General features: G+C 42.4%; 1 protein-coding gene across 2 annotated transcripts in view; it reads right to left on the bottom strand.

Annotated features, from left to right (window-relative positions):
- Nucleotides 1-12,866, bottom strand: part of stxbp5a (syntaxin binding protein 5a (tomosyn)) — a 98,454-nt gene extending 85,588 nt beyond the window's left edge. Inside the window, exons 1-2 of one of the 2 annotated variants that reach the window (XM_078275083.1) lie at nucleotides 12,342-12,866; nucleotides 9,876-9,973 (exon numbers count right to left, since the gene is read on the bottom strand). In XM_078275083.1, the coding sequence (XP_078131209.1) occupies nucleotides 9,876-9,973; nucleotides 12,342-12,479 (236 nt within the window). In that variant the 5' untranslated portion in view covers nucleotides 12,480-12,866. The remainder of the gene's footprint in view (nucleotides 1-9,875; nucleotides 9,974-12,341) is intronic. The other variant, XM_078275082.1, reaches the window with a different exon arrangement.
- Between the last annotated feature and the right edge of the window lie 9,574 nt (nucleotides 12,867-22,440).

Genomic DNA, 22,440 nt, shown 5'->3' with positions numbered 1-22,440 from the left:
TGTGTGTGTGTGTGTGTGTGTGTGTGTGTGTGTGTGTGTGTGTGTGTGTGTGTGTGTGGAGGAGCTTGCAGACAGAATAAGGGCATTTAGTAAGGTCATAACCAACCATTTACACCGCCCATGGCCATTAGGTGCTCATGGTCGCCTGTAAGCCTTCAAACCAGAACAGTCTCTGTCTCTTAACACACCTGTTATACTGCAAACATACAGCAGCTTAGAAAAGGGTTGTTGCAATGGTACAATGTTATCCTGAACTAGTATACCATACTAACTGACTAAGTGACATAATATCAGTCAATCAGGTTCTCTGTTTTATATCATTGTGAATTAGATACCTTCAGGTTTTGGAAACAAGCAATTAATGATTAAAGAAAACAATACATAGATGTTTCAGTTATGAAAATAAACCTTAGTTGAAGCCCTAATTATAATCTCCTATTTGATCTTGCATACTGAGATCCATTTTTTTTTCATAATGTCTTCAGCATGACCTTCACTGTAAACACCGTGAATTTGGATTTTTGCAATAGTTGCCTCTTTGTTGCAGTCATAGGTATTGTTAAGGTGTCAATATGACGACTCCAAGGAATTTTACTTCTCAAACTGAAATATTATTTCAAGATTAAAACAGTAAATAGTGTATGATCCTCTCACCAGTTACCTTACTATGTATCCAGACTGTTGGGAATAAGAAAATAAGTATAGTATAAGAGGCAGTATTCAAACAAAGGTGGACTTAAACTATTGGCTTTCAATCTAGAGCAGAGATCTTCAACAGGGGGTACATGACCCCTAGGGGGTCCTCAGAGTTGGTGCTGGGGGGCTGCCAAATTATGTGAAAAAAATATCCTTTTGAAAGTTTTTTTTTATTTTTTATAAACTATATCATTAATATGAATCCAACATATTAATAGCAAAGATAAATTGAACACGCCGACTTATTGGGACTTTAAATTATTCACCGTACCCCCCAGGTAACCGGCTCCATCTAGCCTACTGCTCCCAATAAGTGACAAAATAACGCCAACATTTTCCTATTGACATGTTGTGATTTGTATAGTCATAGCGTGTACAAAGTAGCAGTGCTTCGCCTTCTGAGAATATAGATCCCAGTTTGTATACAGTTAGAAGATGGCTGTGTCTCATGTGACCTTGTTATTTGTACACGCTGTGACTATACAAATCACAACATGCAAATAGGAAAATGTTGGCGTTATTTTGTCACTTATTGGGAGCAGTAGGCAAGATGGAGCCGGTTACCTCCAGGATCTGGGCTAAACTAGGCTAGCGGTGGGTGCGTCAGACAGAGTTACGACACGCATGGAGATGAGCAGGGTATGTATGGACTTATCTAACTCTGGGGGATACGGTGAATAAGCTAAAGTCCCAATAAGTCGGCGTGTTCCCTTTAAGGATTAACTTTGCCTTCCACATGTATTACATTACATTACATTACATGTCATTTAGCTGACGCTTTTATCCAAAGCGATAAAAGATTAACTCCTCTACTAGTATGCATGTGGACATGCAGCAATTGCTCAATTCATTATGCTTACCGTATCTATGGAGAGCATCATGATATCACATCCTAACAGCTACACTATAAGTACCCCTAAATGCATAGCGTAGATGATCTGATTAGACATTGGCACACCTCAATGCATAAATGTGTGCATTAAGAACAAAATAAACTCTGTAATGCTTTATCATACAAAGATGAGGATCATATTAATACCACCTACTGTATGTGTTACGTAAAGGTTAATGTTTGCTAATTAATTATAGTTAATTTATCATGGTAGGGCATTAAGTGCATGTGGTGAACATTAAAACAAACAACCTCTTGCAACACTTCGACAGAACGATAGTTATAGAAAGGGAGAAGGTTACAAAAACAACTTATAAGAAAAGAAAGTTAACATGAGAAAATATATGAAAACATTAAAAGGGGGAGGGAGCAGAGCCCCCTGAGACGGAGTGGAAGATTACAGCAACTCGACAAAAAATAATGAGCTGCAGAGAATCAGCAGGGGGACCAGGAGCACAGAGAATAAGTAAAATCCCATTACAGAAATCCTACAGTCCTAAAACAACTAAACAATTATATCTCTGGGAATGTGAATTGAAAAGGGATTTCTTAAAAAGCAGCATGCTGTAAAACAGGAGATGAGGTAGAGTAAGAATAAAAAAGGGAGAAATACTTCAGTTATTTCAGCGCTGTGGCCCTGCTGAGACCTGGAGGTCACATGAAGAGCAGGGAGAAAATCGAGATGACAAAATCTTTGTGCTTCACTGCATTCTGTAAGCCAGTCCCCTTACAAGCACCACAGGGACTGTGCCAACCTGACAGCAACCGTTAGACCTAACCCCGCCACACTTCCACACCTCAAGCAAAACCATCAAGTGTCAGCCATTGACACTAATGTTATATTCAAACAAGCTCCTGAAAAGAAATTCTTTTCTTTTCAGCTCATCAAATGCAGTGTTTTCATTCAGGTCACCTTGAGATAAACAGACAGTTATTCAGTTATGACGTTTTCCAACATTAAACTATGCCTCACTCTGTATTTCAATTCTTCTCTAGACAGCAGCAAACATATAAAGCTTCAGTCCCAGACCTATGGACGAACAAATGCTTACAGATCAGATACTGAAGGTAATTCAAAGACATCACATTCTGATTTAACCTCAAAACTGTATTTAAATGAATCTAATTCGGGGAGTTCTCTGTCGCTGTCATGTATGATTTGATACATGACAGCGACATTTCACTGAGACGCTAGATTTACAGTGTGTATGATAAAGTGATATTTACATAACTGGACAGGCAAGAGCTACCAGTGCATGCCATAATGTGCTCAGGACAAGTCGCAAACAACAACTAGTACTACACTGCCTTATTTATAGACAAAGGGCAACCAGGGTCATTTGTCTTAGTTCCCACACTTGTAAAGAAACGGCCGTTTATATGATTTTAGAAGTACTAGCATTTAATCCTTGGAGATTTCCCCGTGTCATGATAATGAAAGCCTCAGACTTACAAATGAAGCACAATTTGAAATCAATACAAGATATAGTGTTACCATGTGTTGCTGATGTACGCATCCCATAACTCCTGAATCAGACGCTGTGCTTAGTGACACAAACTAAATTGAATTGAGTGCACATGCTCATTTACTTTGGAAACGTGACTCCTGATGATGAGGGACCTCTGTGGTATGGAGACTGGGCAGTGGTCAAACCCTTTGGTCATGAGAGTGCTGTTACAATAGAGGACTAATATGAGTGCAAATCAATACAGTAGGTACATGGTCCTCACAAGTGACCCCGGCAGTGCTGAAAATGCAGATGTGTGAAACCCTGTCATAAATCACAACAGGCTGACAGAACTGTGTCCCTGGTTGTCACTGTCTGCAAGGTTGAGGTGTGCAGCATGTTTGTTTCCAAGAACTCTACACACAAAATGGTTACTTGGGGCTGAAATCAGAAATCAGAAAGGAGCTGGCAGAGATAAAGGACAGGGAGCAAGAGGAGTAAAAGCTGGAGTTAAATGTACACTAAATTATTTAAGAGAACAACATGGCAGCACAACTTTAATCATCCTACACCCGGATCCCATTTGGGACTTGTCAAGGCTAAAGGACTTAAGCAGGGCACACTGTCAGGATATTGGACAGAGAGAGGCAGTAACTGCATTGTTGTGGTAGTGATGCAGCAAAAAAATTTTCCATTTCTAACTAACAGAGGCAGCGGAGTGCTTTTTGGAGAGCATGAAACATGAAACACGGTACACAAGGAGTCTTTGATTAAGAGTACTTCACTACAGTGAAACAGGTACGCGTGTGCAATCATTCACAGACACAGGCATGCACACAGTGTGTTCCAGTAATGTTGAAAAGTTTGTGTGCATTGAACTGACATGAAAGCCGCACCTCGCCAGCTCTCTGGTGACCTCACTACGGACTCTACTTTTATCCATTTAAAAAAAAAAAAAGCCATGTGGCCGACACAAGCTGACTTTTTCAACCCTACCAGCAGCTCTTTAAACACACCCCATTAAACTCTCTCATCAGACGCGTTAAGATGACTTCATTTCAAGCTTTTCTCTTCCCCAATCCTTGTCCCACGTGTGTGAAAAGTAAAATGAGGTCAACTAGGATGAGATACTAATCCCTCTTGATTTTGTGATACCTCTCCTCTTTCCTAGTCTTTCATCCCCCATATGTTACTGCTAGCTAACCCGCTAACCACTGACACAGGAATGACAAAGTAATGACTTTTTCTAGATATCACCACAGGAGCACAGATGCAACATTGTCAGATGTATGGTAAATTACATTTACTTGCATTGATCATACATGTGCACAGTGGCAGCAGCAACAGCTTAACTCCTTTGATGAGACTGTTGCTGTCTCTGTCAGCGCCAAGCTCTGGCGCATTGCATAACTGAACACATACACAAACACACAACACCAGGCATGGACTGCACTATGGAGAACATCTAGAAGTCAACCCCAATGAGAAGAGCAAAAATGTGGAAGCGATTAAAGATGAAAAACAGATAGAAGAATAAATGAATAAACAAATGATCTGTGACCTGAAAAGAAGCTCCCACACTCTTTAAACAACAAACTGGAAAGAGAGCTTGACGCAAACACTTTTTCACTATCCCTCTGTCTCTGAAGATGCTGAAGACATGCAAAGAGAAGAAGCCAGAGAGCCTCTGTAATCGTTGATTACAATCAGAAAACCATTACCATAATCACAGACATACAGTATGAATTATATACAGGCATCTGTGAACTTTCTGTAAAACTAGAGTTATATCACATTACAATTCTTTGGAGATTTCTAACAAACATTGAAATTCCCATCAAAGTTTGTTCACAAAGAGAAATATGCAAGCACACACATTGTGAAGCTGTAGAGATTATAAGCTACAGTACAATCGTACTTTCATTTATACGTACTATATCAATGAAATTCCAAAATATACTGCTGGTTTACATTTTCAATTTCTTTAAAACGATTCCCATTCAGTAGTCCAGTCAGAAAACTAATGGCTCAGCGAGGCTCTCCTGTGACTGTAGACAAAGCTCGGAGGGTAGAACAATTACAGAGTGAATCAGAAAGAAGATTAATGATGGAGCTATGTCATAGTCAATCTGTGCTACGACCAAAAGCTGCACATGGCCAGTGCCAGTCACAGCAGTTAGTGTGTGTGTGTGTGTGTGTGTGTGTGTGTGTGGGTGTGTGTGTGTACGTTGTCTCTGCAAACGTGTGCACCTCTGTCCAAACATTTGCCTCCTGTATACGTTACACATACAGTATTTGTGTGCACATCCACTAACATTTGTGTAAGTCATCGACCATCATATGCTTATGTGTGTCCCTGTGTGTGAAAGCACATATGTGTGTGTTACCTCTGCCATCTCCGACTTAAAATAAAATAATAACTCTGGGTGTGACTGCGTGTGCCTGTGCGTGTGTGTGTGTGTGTGCGTGACTAGCCGATGAACATAGTGGAGCATTTAGAGCCAGATATTTCTTTCAGGAGTTGATGGAGTTCATCATACCAACTTAAAAAGTGCTAATATGTCAGTGTTGGATTAACAGATTGTTTCCACTGCCCACACAGCCTGATTATTGCAGGTTTAAACAATGTGAATTTGAAATTGTCCAAATTCACTTAGCCATAGAGGAAACAGTAATTAATCCTACGAGATTGTTATAAAATTAGATTTTTGGGAGAAATCTTGGATGTATCAGTAAACAAACTGGTACACCACGATGCTTGAAGCAGCTTCAACCACAGCGCTTGTTGAGGACAGTGTGTGTGTGTGTGTGTGTGTGTGTGTGTGTGTGTGTGTGCCCCCATTTGTATGTGTGAGTCCTATGATGTCCTGCGCCTGCCGATGAGATAATCTGGCAGAGCATGGAGTGACATGAGTTATAGTGCTGCCATCTCTCCTGGCCACTACCAGTAAAGACCCGCCTCTCCCCAGAGATGAGCCGCCACATTGTTACACACACAGCTGCAGACCACCCAACAAATAAACACACACACAAAAATACATACACATACAAATTACTCTAGTTTGATGGCAGTAAACTGACAAAATTATCCCATAAGGTCCCTGCACCATGTTTTCTGTCAGGGAGAGACAGAATCTCCCATTACGTAGTGCTCTGGAAAAAATGGTCATTTCCACCCACATTATGCTTCTCTTTTACACACAAACTAAATCAGCAGAGTATAAATTTCAATTATCAAGGGTGGTGACTTTTTTCTGTTGAAAAAAAAACCTCTTGTTTATATTCTAAATGGATTCTGTCCAAATACTGGAAAGCTGTTATTAAAAGTACAAAATACTCTGGGTATTTTTTGAAATCTTTCGATACCATTGCCATAAGATACCTTACTGTAGTTTGAGGAATAAATGTGCTTTTATTTACAATGATGCCAAACTCCCCAATGCATTAGTATTTGCTGTTGCTTTAACACAAAAAGCCATACAAGAACTTTGCCTACCGTCTAAAATTAGCAAAGTTTCCTGATTTCCCAATTTAAAACAGGAAATATCGGACCAAAGAATAAGTAAAGTAAAGTAAACCACTTGATATTCAATCCTACAGATTCATTTTGGTTGCTACTGGAAAACGATTGAGGTTCCATTCCCCGCCCTACATGTTACTGATGGTGATTATAATTTTATTATGAAGGTGTAGCAGAGACTTTCCTTTATGTTTACGATTATAATGTAGCAAGTGTTTCCCCTTTAGATTAGGCTGTATGCTTTGGTTAATGTAGTATTTTTGTCTAGAGGCTGATGGATTCAAATCATCTTTAGCTCTGATAGAAGTTCACAGTATCATCACATTATATGGTTGATAAGCAGATGCAGCTCATTATGTTTAATTAGCCCCACCTTTTTTGTCTGTTGTTGCTGGCTTTATAATACCAACGCTGTGTGTCAACAACCTGCTGCTGATGTTGGTTAACAGCACAACCATTAAACTACTAGTCTTGTGTTGGGTTTGAGCCATATTAGACACACTGACAAGTGGCATCAGTGCGACATATTCAGATCAGTCTGGTCAAGAAATAAGGGACATACAATAGAGAAATAAGGAAGGTTCCTTCTTCTTTCTGCAGCCCTGCCTCTTATCACAAACACTTTGTCGTAACACTCAAAATGAAAAGAAGCTTTTATAATTCAGCATTTTCGAACACAGCATTTCTGCTTATTTTCTAAATTACACTGCTAATCCGATGGATAGCTAATATGCGTGGACTGCTTGCACAACGAAACCTGTTCTAAATGCTCACAACTTATTTTCGCTGCTGAGAAATTGTACAGAAAAACAATTGCCAGCAGTGTGTGTGCACTTGGCCATATCTGTCTCAGTGCATTACCACACACAGATCAATAAGGATTCTATTCTTGGCCATTAGATCTTGAAGCAGGGGATAGCCTGCCTCTCTCACTCACAGACCTATTCCCTCTCTCTGCTCTATCGGCCTGTCCTCTCCGCTGGCTCTCCCTCTTTCTCTATTCCCTTTTTTTGCCTCCTCCAGACAACACCAAAGGGATATTGTCATCTTCCCAGCTGGACAGTGGAAGCACCAGCAGAGTCAGTGGCGAGCATCAAACACGGGACGGTTTTGGGGGGGATCACAGAAGTGATTGGCTTTGTGGCTAGAGGGATCATTCGTCTCCTCGGAGGACTCACGCACGCAGACAGACATGTACGCACATATTCACTCACACGCACATAAACATCCACCCACACCTCCTGTTCCTGCTGTATTTCTCAGTCCTCTGCCAGGCTGAGGCCCTTGATCTGCCACTTCCTGTAATCCTCCATGGGAGAGGGGTGCAGCCAAATGTCCTGGCAGGCCAGCCAGGCAAACAAACACATATACACACAAGCATGCATAGACACCGATAGCCGTACATTGCAAGATAATGACCTCCAGGACATACATGTAGATGAGTATCGGCGCAGGAGTGCCAGGATGTCTTACACAAAAGATGCAACCTGATAAAACATTAACTAAAACACACCACAGAAAAACCCACAAGCTGCAGCATAGCAACGCATGAATCATGAAATCTCTATTATAATCTCCATTCATCTGTGCCACGCTGGTATCGTTGTCATCAGATAAAGAGACAGGACTGACTAAACAGCAAATGACAAGGGAAGAGAACCAGAACCAAAGAATAGATGGATGACTCCCAATTCACCTTCTCCTGACTCCGATAAGACTCTATTTGATCCACATCACTCAAACACAAGAGATTGCTCTGTTCATTCAATTTCAAAGTGACCAGTTTCAGCCAGTAGGAACCATCTGACAAGATCACTTCAGCCAAACTCGGGATAGTCTGACGGGAGAATGCGTTCCGATCTCTAAGCTGATTGGGTATAGGCTTCTTTTACACCTTGAGTAAAGCTATTTTTCTTATACTGAGTTTACCCAATCTGAAGCTCACATGAGTAATGTACCAGCCAGCAAGACATAAGCCCCATTAAGCTTATTCACCAGTTCAAGCATCAGCCCTGACATTGTACTTCTACCAGAGGAGGGATTTCATCTCCTAATGCATGTGGAGCACTAGTCTCACATTGCCAGACCTTCCACAACAGTGCTGCACAGGAGGGTCTGGCAAGTCCACACAGCATTCCGGGATGGGAGAAAAAGGTGCTCTGGTTTATTGGCTTTTCTTTAAAACAATCACAATTCAGACTCGACATATAATCTAGCTAGCTGTCTGGATTTACCCTGCAGAGATCTGAGGAGCAGTTAACCAGTCCTCATAAATTGACCGGAGTTTAAAATGCCAACACAAAGAAAGCGGAAGGTACCGGACATCCAGCTGAAATGAAAGACATCCAGCGGAATTTCTGGCGGCACCTGAACAATCCCAGAAGTTGAACGTCGTGGATATAGACTAGTGGAGACCTGACAGAAACCATGAATTTCTTCATCCAAAGCAGAGCAGCTGTTGAATCTGTAAATCTATAGGAACGTTCAGTCATTTCCTGAAAAAGTGGTGCATCATTATCTCTTCTGTCTCTGTCACTCTGCTTTAAAGAGCAGAAAACATACTGAAGGTATGGACTGAACACTGCTGTCTTTTTAGAAGTCTGGTAAACATGGATCGTAGACTCTCTTATCCTCGTCCCTCCACTGCAAGTGAATGAGACTGAGTCACAGTCATAGCTGCCAGCAGGTGGGAACGAGGGACAGCCAGGTGGACAGCTCTTCATCACGCCGTAATGAGCTGGCAAAGGTTGTCGGACAGGAATGAGAACACATGGAGGACCTGTAAAAGCAGCCTGACACAGGCGAGTTTGCGGGTGTTCTCTGAAGCTATACGACTCCCCACGGTGCCATTTCATCACAAGCTGTTGTCCCTGTTTGTGTTAACGTCCTCATATTGCAAGGAAGCCAACGCAGGCTACCTCAACCACTTACTTCTCCAGCTCAATAGCAACACATACTTCAATATGTGGCTAAACGTGGACTTTTCAGTGACATGTCTTGTGATTTAAAAGGTGTGAGCAGCAGTGTGGCATTATCAGTAAAAGCAACAAAAATGTGGGATTCAAGGGATGCCGAGATGAGCTTGCTCTCGGTCTATGTTTTAAGCATTATCTTACCATGCGACAACATCTGGAGCTTGTTACCGAAAATTCTTCAGCATGCTCTAAAAGTACACTGAAACCCCACATCAACATCTGACTATGGCAGCTCAGACATCTGTTCACTTACCTGCTGCTGCCTCCCAGGGATGGAGGGACCCAAAGGAGCTGCCACAGGCCACAGTAACCTATAACATTGGCAATGACAAGTGAAAGGATACAATCTGAGAGCTCCACTCTGGGTGCCAATGGCCAGTATCTTCTGCACGGGGTCGAAAGCCATGGACGATGGCTGGTAGGGGAAGCCATGACGGACAGTCTGAAAGATGTGCAGAAAGATGAAAAAAAGAGAATATGTTATTAATTTGCATTTCACAGTAGGGGTGTTGTTTTGTCAAAAGGATATCACGCACATGACTTTGGTAAACAAACGGCCCAGATGGATGTGGAAAGTGTTATGAAATAGAAATGTATAGCCTGAATGGCACAGACAAGAGAAAACGAAAGAGAGGCAAATGCTCTTTCGATGCACCGTTACTCTATTCTTCTCGATAGCTGATATTTGGCTTCGCTATTTAGGATCCTTTTATGATCACAGGCCTATTTTGAGATTTCTTCTCTCCCATTTCACTCTTTTTATCTCGTTTTCCTTTTCTCACTGCCTCCCACATGAAGTCGTGATTTCACTGAAGTCTGGATATAAAAAACACTGAAACCACACAAATAAGGATCATTTGGTTATGATTTGTTACATGGGCCTTCTATTGGAGTGCATTGTAACGTACAGTAAGGTCTTTCTGTTTTTTTGTCCACCCTTGTATATTTGTGTGTGTGTGTGTGTGTGTGTGTGTGTGTGTGTGTGTGTGTGTGTGTGTGTGTGTGTGACTGACTGTAGCTTTATGACATCAGTCAGCTGGTGGTGGGCTGTTGGATTTGTTTGTTTGGTGGCAGAAGGCTAAAGCATGTTACATAAGAAGCACTCTGCCTTCTCTGCAGAGAAACATTACAGAGAGTTTCTGTCCAGACAGACAGTGAAGGTGCAGGAAGTAGGATGGAGTCTTGTTCAAAGAGATTTCCATCAGATGCCTGGCTGTTGATAGACATATTTAGACTGCAGTGTCAATCAAACCGGCAATCTCTGAGATAGTCTTTCCAACCACAATATCCCCTAAGCCCTCAGTTGTGTTGACTTGACTCTAGATTACGTTTTCTAGTTTTCTAGGTATTACTTCAGGCACTCTAATGTATTAGTTCTGACAACTGCTAAAATGGTTGCAGTTTTATAAAGTTCAACTGCCCTAGCCTTGGACTTGGGCAACATATATTGTGGTGTCTCTAAAACAGACATGGTCAACAATCGCATGAATTTTCCATGAGACTCCACCATGTAAAATATCATGAAGCCTATCAATAGCAATGGACTGTGGTAGCTATACCAGACATTAAGGTTGTGTTTTCAGCATCACTACCCATAAGAAAAACAACTGCACAAGCCTACATTTTACCTACAAATACCTGATAGAACTATGAGTAATTCTACAGTTAAAAATATTAAAAAGAATCCACAAACAAGCTAGTTATGATTGTGCAGGTTAAATATGTGGAAAAATAAATAGCAAGCACACAGTGATGTCTATAAAAAGGCCACTCCAAACCATTGGGGCACACATGGGAAAATCATGATTTAACATTATAGTGGGCTAAGATGTAGCAAACATAATATGTGTATTGCATAATATGTGAATTGCATGAGTGTTTATTAACCCAGGCCATCTTTGTGGCCAATTGAGACAGTTGGAGGATGGCAAGCCATTTTTTTTTTTTCAAACAGGCCCCCACTCACTTCAGGCGCCATCAGTCCTCAATGGATCAATGATCTGGGGTAAAGTGTGTGTGTGTGTGTGTGTGTGTGTGTGTGTGTGTGTGTGTGTGTGTGTGTGTGTGTGTGTGTGACAGAGCCACAAAGAGAGGAGTGTGAGAGGATGAGAGAGGGGGGGGACGACAAAGGGGATGGAGAGACACTGCGAGGAAAAAGACAACTCGAAAGGGGATGATGACACACTCACATACGCACACATACATTAACTAGAAACTACCTTTTTTGCTAATCCAAACCAAGCAGATTATGCAAGAGGGGATCAGTTTGGACCAACCCCTCAATATGACAGTTCATGCCAAGCACACACACAGCAAACGATGGTATTTTCACAGAGGATGATGTTCTATATGCTATTGCCATAACCGAAATATCTAGTTGGTTTTGAGAGATATCCGAGTAAAATAACAGGACAAATCCATGCATCCATACAGGAACTTACTAATGTGTATTGTCCTGTCGCCAGAGCGCATTCGCCATACAGTATGCGCATTGTAGTTAGGTGCGTGACAGGCTACCTACCATGGCTTGGACAATCACAGAGCGCTTTAATCGTTCTCTTTCTAAACGAGCTTCTTATCAGATGTCAAATACACCTTAAACCAGCACGAGATCGTTGTAATCTAGACCACAGAGCAGAAATGCTTTGTCGATTAATTAATTAATTTATTTATTGTGTGGCGCTCACTTGCACCTGCTGTATCCTGAGATGGGATACGCGCAGTACAAACTGAATATTACAAAATACATGCGAAAGGGGCCAACCGTGATGCAAACAGCTGGATAATATAAAATCATCAGGCTCGCCCACCTTGCAGAGCTGGAAATGGTCGGACTGGAGGGTCTCCTGGATCAGATGGTTCTCCTGTGGCCCCACTTGGACAGACGGGGTGGAGGAGGACACCTCTTTCAAGCCGTCCAGCACCTTCCTGATGTTGAACTTCTTCATTTTCAGACTGCAGAGCACAGAATTGAGATCACCCGCAAAAGATAAAGGGGATAGCCACTTTCTCTCACACACACATACATACACACGCTCGCTCTTCTGATTTCTTCCGTAAATCTCACATTTTAGTGCTTGTTTTTTAGCGCAGTCTCCATGCTGAAAGGCTCTGGCGCGCCACGGCACAGGTCGCTTGTTGACGTGTAAATTTGGAGACGGGCTGCCTGGATATTGGTGCGTCAGTGTAATTTGCTCGGAGTCCGTGCTGTGCCCCACTGCGTCTCGGTGGCTCCGTTCTTCTTCTCGGCTACCCTCCCCTCCCCTCTCGGCTGTGTGCGCCGCTCAGCCAAGGCGGAAACGCAGCGCAGCGGTGGTGTTGGTGCTGCTGCTGAAGCTCTTGCGCATGTCTGACAGAGCAGAGGCTTCAACACAAATCCCGCCACCTTGCCAGTCCTCTCTCTCTCTCTCTCTCTCTCTCTCTCTCTCTCTCTCTCTCTCTCTCTCTCCTCCTTTCATCTGCCCCCAGCGACAACGCCCCCCCCCCCCCTCTCTCGCACGCACACATAGTAGGTTTTGCTCCACTGCACCTGGTGATGTTGGGATGCTGCTGCAGCGTTGTGAGTGTCTGTGGAGACAGACGAGTTGACAGACGGGTGCTCTGCTCAGTCCCATTCTTTCCACTACACCCTCGCCCTGTCCACTCCGCCTCTGCTTGTGTACTTGTGTGAGAGGTTCGCCATATTAAATGCCATCCCAAACCACAGTGGATAGTGGAAGTGGACTATAAAACCTTGCTGTGCCGGACTGGGAAATTGGACAAACATTGCATAGATGTGCTGCATTTTTCCTACACGATATTTTTCATGGTGTGTTAAGAAAAAATCAAAGAAAATGTGGTGACATTAAAACAAAACGGGGACATAAAAGCATTACGTTGTCCCTGAATTTATTTTATGTTTGACGTATATGTCTAGTCATCAATTTAAAATAAAAACATATCAGGGGCGACCTCTAACTCTACTCACCCAGTAGAGCATGCGCCCCTTAGCAGCGGCTGCCGGTTCGAATCCGACCCATGGCACTTTGCTGCATGTCATCCACCGTCTCTCCCCTTTCCTGTCTTCAATCTGTTCTGTTAATAAAGGTCATAACAGCCCCCAAAAAATCTTTAAAAATTTGCATGGAAACCTTAAAACAACCCAACAGCTGAGCAAGCAATGCCTCTATCAATATCCATGGTGATGGGTGTTTCCTGCTAATGATGGAGTCCCACAGTTTACCTGTTATTTATACCCTCCCTCTTAATATGGAGAAACCTCCGCAGCTGCAAGTGTGACTTGCATGAGGGAGTAATACTTACTTACATAGTGAAGAGCTACTGAGGAGGGATGGGTTTGGGAAAGGCCCATGTGTCTTCCAAATAGGTGACATTGCATGTCCCCCCTTAATGAAAATCAATATAATGTATTTATTTTAAAGCCCTGCTAATGAGCTCAAGACGTTTCTATATACTTTGTTCATCCTAACATCAAAACATGTGCTTCTAGGCAAGGTATGATTTTTGTTTTGTTTTGTTTTCTTGTATATTGGTTTGTTTTGTTTTCCCCGAGACTGCAGAAGGTGGGGGGTGGGAGAGGGTTTTGGTTCTTGTTTGATTGTAGTTGTTTGTTCTGTATGGTGCTTCTGCAGAAATGGTCAACAGTTACTGACTTGATTTGTCCTGGTAGGTACCTAACACAGGTAGGTACCTAACACAGTAGGTACAGGCTAGGCAGCAATCATGTCATGTGGTAGTAGTAGTAGTGTCAATAGTAGGAAAAAATCCATGGTCATGTTTTGCATGTACCAGTCGTCGAACATGTCAAGAAGATAATTATGCTATATTTTTCTTCTGCTTTGCAGCAAATGCTGTGATATTTATCCATTAAATTAAAAACTTGAACTTAAAAACATTCACCTTGCATTAGTGCTTCAGCTAACTTGAGACAGCAATGTCTCTTCTCTACAAGCACCTTAATATTATTTGCTATCTAGGGGACATATTAGAGGGTGGCTTGGTGGTGCATTTAGTTAGCACTCACAGCCAGAAAGGCCTGGGTAAAGATCCAGAACTGTATCGTGTTTAAATGTTGTCCATATGCCTGCGTGGGTTTACTCTTTTCAATTTCCTGCCACAATCCAAATTAAATGCCGACTTGGTGACACTGAATTGCCATAATTCTGGTGGCTCAGGTCATGAGCTTACAGTTGGGTCCCCAAAGAGTGTTCCACTTATGACCCTCAGGCTGTTCACTACCTGGACTAGCTGCTGTAAAGATGTATAAAGATCTACCACTCAGACAACTTCATCCCTGGTTATGTTTCCCTTTAAAGCTTAAGTGAGTAGAGTTCAGAACCTCAGTGCAGCTGTGTATGTTTGTAATGTCACAGATGAAAAGTACACGCCATGACAAGCTCAGCTGAGGCTGCTCATGCTTGAGTGACACTGACGTAGCCACCTGTTTGGGCTGTTTGCACGCTCATCTTCGACAGGTTGCCGCCGGCAGCAAGGACAGGGGTGCAGCGGCAGAAGTAATAGCTTGTGTTTGCGCTCTTGCTAACAACACCTGATGCTAAGCCTAACCTGGAGAAAGTCCAAAAAAGGGCATTTCTATGTCCACCATAGGAGGATATTGTAATAACCAATGTTGATTATATGAGCTTGTCTGTATGTGTTTCCACATAAGCAGTCCTTTGTTGAGACGCAGCTGATGTAAAGGATGCATCAACGAAATGAAGATGCTATTGAATAAAAGACAAAAAAAGATATGAAGAGGACCAGGGAGCAAATTATTAATTCAGCAATCAGGGTGGCTTGAGAACAATCCTGATTTGTATAATGAATTGAAATTGACCATACACACCTTCAAAACCCTACTAAAATCGCCTGATACAGAATACATTATACAGGCAAACAAAGAGGTCCTTATTAGTCAGTCCTTGCATGTGAGTGAGTGAGTGAGTGAGTGAGTGAGTGAGTGATGTTGGAGGGGAGGGCTTTTGGCGACTCTGACATCAGTGATTTAATTTAGCACCATTGTGTTGTGGCCAGGGCCATTCATCTGGCTGCATTGTATGTATGTGTGTGTGTTGTATTTTGAGTCTGACTGCTGTGTTTGTGCTCTTTGATAAGGCTTTCCACTGAGGCGTATTAGTGTCATTTTCTTTGTTTTTTTGTAAAGAGAGCAGGACAGAAGGAAAGAGAGAGAAGAGAGAGGGGGGTGGTCAAGCAGAGGTGTTAATCCCATGTAAAGTCAAGGTGATATGGTAATATCTGTTCATTTGACCAAAGGTCTTTAAGCCATACAGATATAATGATGATGGTTTCATTTCATAAGCTGTCATATTTTTGTTTGCTTGAAAATGTAAGTGTAGAACAATGGTCTTAAGTACAAGAGTTGCAAAGACACACTGAAGTACTCTGCTTCTACCTACTAATATTAGCTGCCATGCACACGAGCGGAGCACTAATCCAGTGTTAATGCTAGGTGAGTGTGGATGAGCCAGGAGCATCTACAACATGATAACTATGACTGACTGTATCAAGCAGCTAGTGTGCTAGCATAATGCCCACTGGGCATACAGTAAACATCAGCAGTAGCACAAGACTGTTAAAGGCAATGCTGAGTTAACCAGTTAACACGGAAAAAAACACACTCCAGCTAATTTTAATGTATATTGTATGCATTTCTTCCCTCTAGTTTTGAAGACACAGTGGTGCAGCAGAGGGTAAAGTGTATTGTTGGACAGCAGACTGCAGAATGAAAACAGCAACCTACACATGCACATTTGCATACATTACACAGATGTTTGCATAGAGTATGAATATGCATCTACATACTTCATATACATGCATCTACATGTATCTCATCACTCTGATTTTAGAGTATAGGATTGTATGTTCTCTGACTATATAAGAATGTAGTTGAATTGCATTCTATTTCCATTTCTTTATGTAATTCTGTATCTTTAATGATTTAAACAAATATAAACAAAGCTAGACAAAAATACATTTGGAGTCACAGCAACAGGCAATGCTCACAACAATGTACATATGAACTGGGAATAAATGTCCTTAAACACAGACGTTTCACCTCTTGAGGATTTTAGCCAATTAAATTCTAACAGATAACCTAACAGGGATAGACCTTGTCGCACTGGCATACACTCAAGACAGATCCATCTAACAGAGCTCGGCATCACAGTCAGCCCTGTTTGACCCTCTAGCAGCAAGTCCCTGTGCTGTCTGGAGAAAGTGAAAAACCCAGGGGGACACAGGGGACAACAGCAAGTCGCAGAGAGTCGGGGCGTCTGCCTGTCATGCAGAAGGACTGGAGGGACAAGGACCTTCCGCCCTCACTGACAGCTGTAGTTAATCAAGCAAATCATAGCACACCTGAGCTTAGGGCTTCCTGCCGCATTCAACCACTGTGTCCTTATGCAGCAAGTGTATGCAGTATAGCACTAACTGTAGCTAACAAGTGAGAGGACATACAGTATCATCACACATATAGCTCCTGCACACATACTGTATGCTGGGGGGCTTGTGATTAAAAGGAACAAGCAGAAGGTGCTCACGCAAGATGTTTCTCACAAGAATGTGCAGTGCACTCACAAGACAGAGGGAGAAACATACCAAGCTGACAAAAATATGTACAACACACACACACACACACACACACACACACACACACACACACACACACACACACACATCCCAGAGGGGTAGCAAGTTAATGAGTCAATGCCCTTGAGAGAACACTTGATTGTCTCTGCCTGGTTAAATAAGAGGATGCTTTCAATGTCAAACATTCCCCCTGCAACACACATGTAGATGCGTCCACAGATTCCTTCCCCCCCACCCACCTACCAGTCATTATGGTTACATAAGGGCTTATAAATATTGATGGGAGGATAATAGAGATGAGGAGATGGGGGTGAAGAAATTGACAATACCATAAAGCCCTCATCACGTCCATAGCACTCCTAATCAAATGCTGGAGTCTTACAGAAGCATGAGTTTATGATCCTGGCATCACAACTCATTTTTGACAAACGTGTGAGAGAAGAGAGGCGTGTAAAACCAGCTAGACATGTTGCTGGATCAGCTTTCAAGGTCATAAAGTCATACGTCCCGCAGCGATCGCAGGCATGTTTGTGAAAACAGCTCAAGAGATGGACGTGACACAACGTCAGCTTGTCTTTACTTGGGGCAGCACAGCTGGTATCAATTACAATAATCAGCCCCCACACACACACACAAACACACACACACACACACACACACACACACACACACACAAGCAGATGAATGCCAGTGACACAGGCGACTGGGAGGACAGATTCTTAGAAAGAAGCTGCAGTCGGCGTGCAGCCAAAATTAAGTTTCATACACCAGTCATCCGGAGATTGAAGAAAGAGACATGGGAGGTGAAGGAGCATTTCGTCCTCAGTTCAATGTCACTGACTCAATGAGTCAAGACCACTACTATAAGTCTCAGTCGTTTGAGGGAGCAGAGGGGAAATCCAATACAGTCAAAGAAAGCAAAGGCTACCATGATTTTACTGGTATTAGGTTGAACAGGGACCTCAAAGTATTACTACCCGCTTAACTAATTACACATACATATGGTTATAAATGCAAGGAAAATTAGGCTCAAAGGGAGTGTGTGTGTGTGTGTGTGTGTGTGTGTGTGCGTGGATGCGCGCATGTATGCGTGTGTGTGTGTGTGTGTGTGTGTGTGTGTGTGTGCGCGTGTGTGTGTGTGTGTGTGTGTGTGTGGGACAAGTCTCCTGTCCTGTTACATATCTAAGATAGCAATAATCAATGCTGAGCACAGGACAGGTTATTGATATCTCCCTTGTACAGCCACACCCTGTTGGTTTCAGCTCTAATCAATTCATTGTATCAAATTAGCCCTTCACCATGACCATGCCTGTGTCGCTGAACTGCTAGGAGTCCTTTCTGTCCACACATTAGAGGTGAATGTCTTTCAGGAAAGAATCATGAGCTGATGTGTTCAAATTAAAAAGGAATCTGAAGCCAAACACAATAGTGCTGAGAAATTACAACTGAAAAGAGGATTCTGAGGAAAGTTACATTTTTTTTCCTACAGGACTACAGTGGCATGATGGTGAGCCAGCTTACCCAGGACTCCTCTCATTCTGTAGCATCTGATGATGAATTATGCCGCACAATTATCCCCTGTGATTGGCAAAAGCTATTGCACAACCCAATAAAGTGGGATGACTCTTGTTTTATTGGCAACCTGACACCTCCTGGCTCTGCTGTGTATACTGAGTCTGCACCGCTGAATTAATGCAATTATCTCCAACACAAGGCAATTAGGTTGTGATTCAAGCAGTCGCTATGATGTTTTTTAAGGAAATTGTGTGTATCCTTCCATCCAGCTATCTATTATCTTACCCTGTATCCACCTATCAGCTGAGGCAGAGCTGTGAAGCAGTGACATCAAATGATGCATGATTAGGGCTGTGCTAAACAAAAGTGTTCCTTATATACAGCTACAAACACAAAGATAACCACATCTGGAGCAGTTTAAATCACCATTCAAAGATCTTTTGAAATAAACACTTTGGACAGGCTGTGGCACAACAGGAAGTTACATCAGCTGCATCCTGACAACCACAGTGACTTCTCTATAATAACTATGGACATGTGCAACTTCGAAACACAACAGCAGCCACCAAAAGAAGTTCCCTGATATCAGTAGTAGTTAGTATAACTGTCAGGGGATGTAGTAGGGACTAAAATATCCCAGAGGACAGCTCGAATGCAAAAGCCAACTTTGATCACTATTTCTGGACACACACACACACATACAGCAATGTGCCCACACATACACACAATCCCTTGATCTCTCCACTGTAAAAATTGTGTAGCGTTATGCTGAGTGAGCGACAGCTGTCAACCAGGCCTGTGCTGTGAAAAGCAACTTGCCTATCTCTGCTGTCACTGTCAAATAATTTTTTTAAGATCAATTTGTTTTTGTTTTTTTAATATGTAAACATACAGAACAGAGCAACACAAACTGAACAAGAACAACAACCCTTTCCCACCCCCCACCCTCTGCGGTCTCGAGGAAAATAATCACACCTTGCCTAATCACTCTCCTCTAGTTCTTGTGACGCTGAGGTCATTAGGACTGATATTTGTGCTGCTGCGCTTTTCCATAAGTTGATAGTTGATGATTTAGCTTTGTTGTTGTTTGCTGTAGAGAGCTCAAGCATAACTATGTCTAGAAAGTACGCCAACCACTGTTTTATACAAAGCGAGTTGCATTTTCTTTGTTGCAGTTGAGCCAGCTAGCCAAACCTTCCTCTGTCTCCCAAGCAGGTGTATTTTAGAGTCGTCATTAAGTAACAAAACAATCGGATCAGTAGGGATTCAACATCCTATCACATCAGATATTATTGATGTTGTTTTATTCCAGAACTCATGCACCTGTTCACACTCCCAGACCATATGCAGGAAAGTTCCAGTTTGTTCAGGTTGACAGAACGTGCAATAGGGAGTGTGAATGACTTTAGAGACTTATCTCTTCTGAGGAGTCCAGTATGTCTTATGACATATGTTGAAATGGATATACTGGTGATTTGGGTACTGTCAAATCTTTAAGTGGACCACAGACATTATATCCCGGCATGTGCTTCCTCAGCCCTGCTAAAATATTGACTCGGTCTGACCTTCAAATAGGAATAATCTTTACACAGTATTAACTGGTAGTCCGGGGGGCGGTTGTAGACATTGATAAGTGAGGGCTGTAGGGAAATAAGGAAGATACAATAAGAAAGCTAATCTGTACACAGTAAGTTACGATAGAACACATTCTTACACAGGATTTCTCACGCTTTACAGTTGGTCTCTTAAATCTGATGACAGGTACCGTTTTTCTATGGTGATGATGACCTTGTGTTCAGTGCTTTATTCACTCAGCACCTCTGAAACTGAAGTGTTGCAGTTTTTTTGTGAACTTCTACAGACTGATTATTTGATTTTCACATCTCCCCCCCTTGGTGTCTGCAGAGCTGCCTTGTGTTGGCTGAAGAGAGAGATGGCGTTGCTGGAGAGTAGACCAAAAAAGAGTAAAGAGAATGCGAAGCCAATGCAAGGTGAGGCAGGGGAGGGAAATAGATGGGTTACAAGAGTGAGGCTGCAACCAGGTCAGCATTTCTGTCTGCAAGTCCGGGCTTGTGTGTGTGTGTGTGTGTGTGTGTGTGTGTGTTAGAGACAGAGTTACAGGGGTTTTGGATTACTGCAGTAAAGCCTGAACGTCAATCTGTGAGTCCTCACCTTTTCCCCCTTCAGCGCTATCGTTCGGTCAACATACAGTAAAGGCTTGGCCTTTTGCTCCCTATCGTCTGAGCTGAGTCTTAGCTACAGCAGCACAGGATCAAGTCTTGCTCATTTGTCTTTTATCAGCATAGCAGGCTCTGAGGATGGACCTCCAGAGACATCCAGTCCCAGAGGGAGAGAGAAACAACAATGTGACAAGGCTGCAGCATGTTGAGCCAATAAGCCAAAGGACCCTGTATCCACCCCGTGGCAGCTGGAAGTGCATGTTTGTGTCTGGATGTGTGTATGTGTGTGTTTATTGATGTGTGGGGGAATGCACAGAGAAAGGTGAATGAAAAGGAGCTAACTGAGCATAAGGCTCTTGAAGACTTGAAGGGTGCTGCATATTCTTTGCAGACTATACAGATATATAGATTAAGTGCAAAACAAGCCTACCCTTTTTATGGAAGAACATCACTGGCTAGTGCATAATTCAGAGAGGTACACTTAAAGGAATAGTTCAACATTTTGGGAAATATGCTTACTTGCTTTCTTGCTGAGAGTTAGATGAAGGGATCAATACCACTCTCATATGAAGCTACAGTCAGGATTAGCTAAATTTAGCATACAGATTGGAAGCAGGGGGAAACAGCTAGCCTGGCTCTGTCCACAGGTTACAAAGTCCACCTCTAAAGCTGACTAATTATCATTTTATATCTCATTAGTTTAATCCCCACAAAACTTATGATGTAAAAACATCAACTTATGGTTTCACAAAGATTGACATGCTTTAACTATTTCCTGGCCAGGCCAGTGATCTCCTGGAGTCAGGCTAGCTGTCTTTATGATACTGAGCCACATGAGATTTGAGGAAAATGGGAAAGGACAGCACCATAGCTCACTGAAAAACAACAGTAGGTATTTGACAGAGATGTTGCCATTGAAATGAAGAGCGAAAACCATGAATACACAGGCAGTTCCTGGTAGTTAGAATGTCCTTCTTGTCATTCACAAAAGTAAAAGCAAAGAAATTGATGAAGACATTATTACCTCTAAAATGGAAAGTGAATTAAAGAGCCACCACAGTCTCCACTCCACTCAGGGAATGTGTATCTACTTTCACTTAATTTCATCATCCCTCTATGCGGGTCCATTTAAGGATCAAATATTTTCTTATTACTTGTGGGAAGTCAAATGCACACACACAATTACACACACACACATACACACACAAAAACCAACTGTCCCCACGTTTTCAAGGTTACACCAGAGTTCTTCTGTCGCTCACAACACATTTGCATCAAACCACCAGCCAACAGCTGCCAATTAAGAAACAGCCTCTCCGTTAATACAAACACGTCACTGCCAATTAGGGTGTTGTGTGATCTCTCTAACAACAGAATGGTGCGACATACTTACACTCAACAACTATACGTCATGCACAGAGGAGGAGGGCAGGTTTAGGGGTACGGAAAACAGCAAACAGCTAATGTTTTAGAAGGGGAGGAAGGAATTGGGCGAGAGGGAACAGTGCAGAGTCAAGAGAAAATGTTCTGTGCCAGGAACAAGGCTTTCAGGATTATCTCTGTCATGCAGTTACAAGAGTAGAAATAGTGGCTAGCCTTACAGACT

This window comes from Sander vitreus, chromosome 18 (genome assembly GCF_031162955.1).
Source record: "Sander vitreus isolate 19-12246 chromosome 18, sanVit1, whole genome shotgun sequence".
NCBI lineage: Eukaryota > Metazoa > Chordata > Actinopteri > Perciformes > Percidae > Sander > Sander vitreus.
The sequence above is the reverse complement of the archived record's forward strand: the minus strand, read 5'-3'. Positions and strand labels throughout refer to the sequence as shown.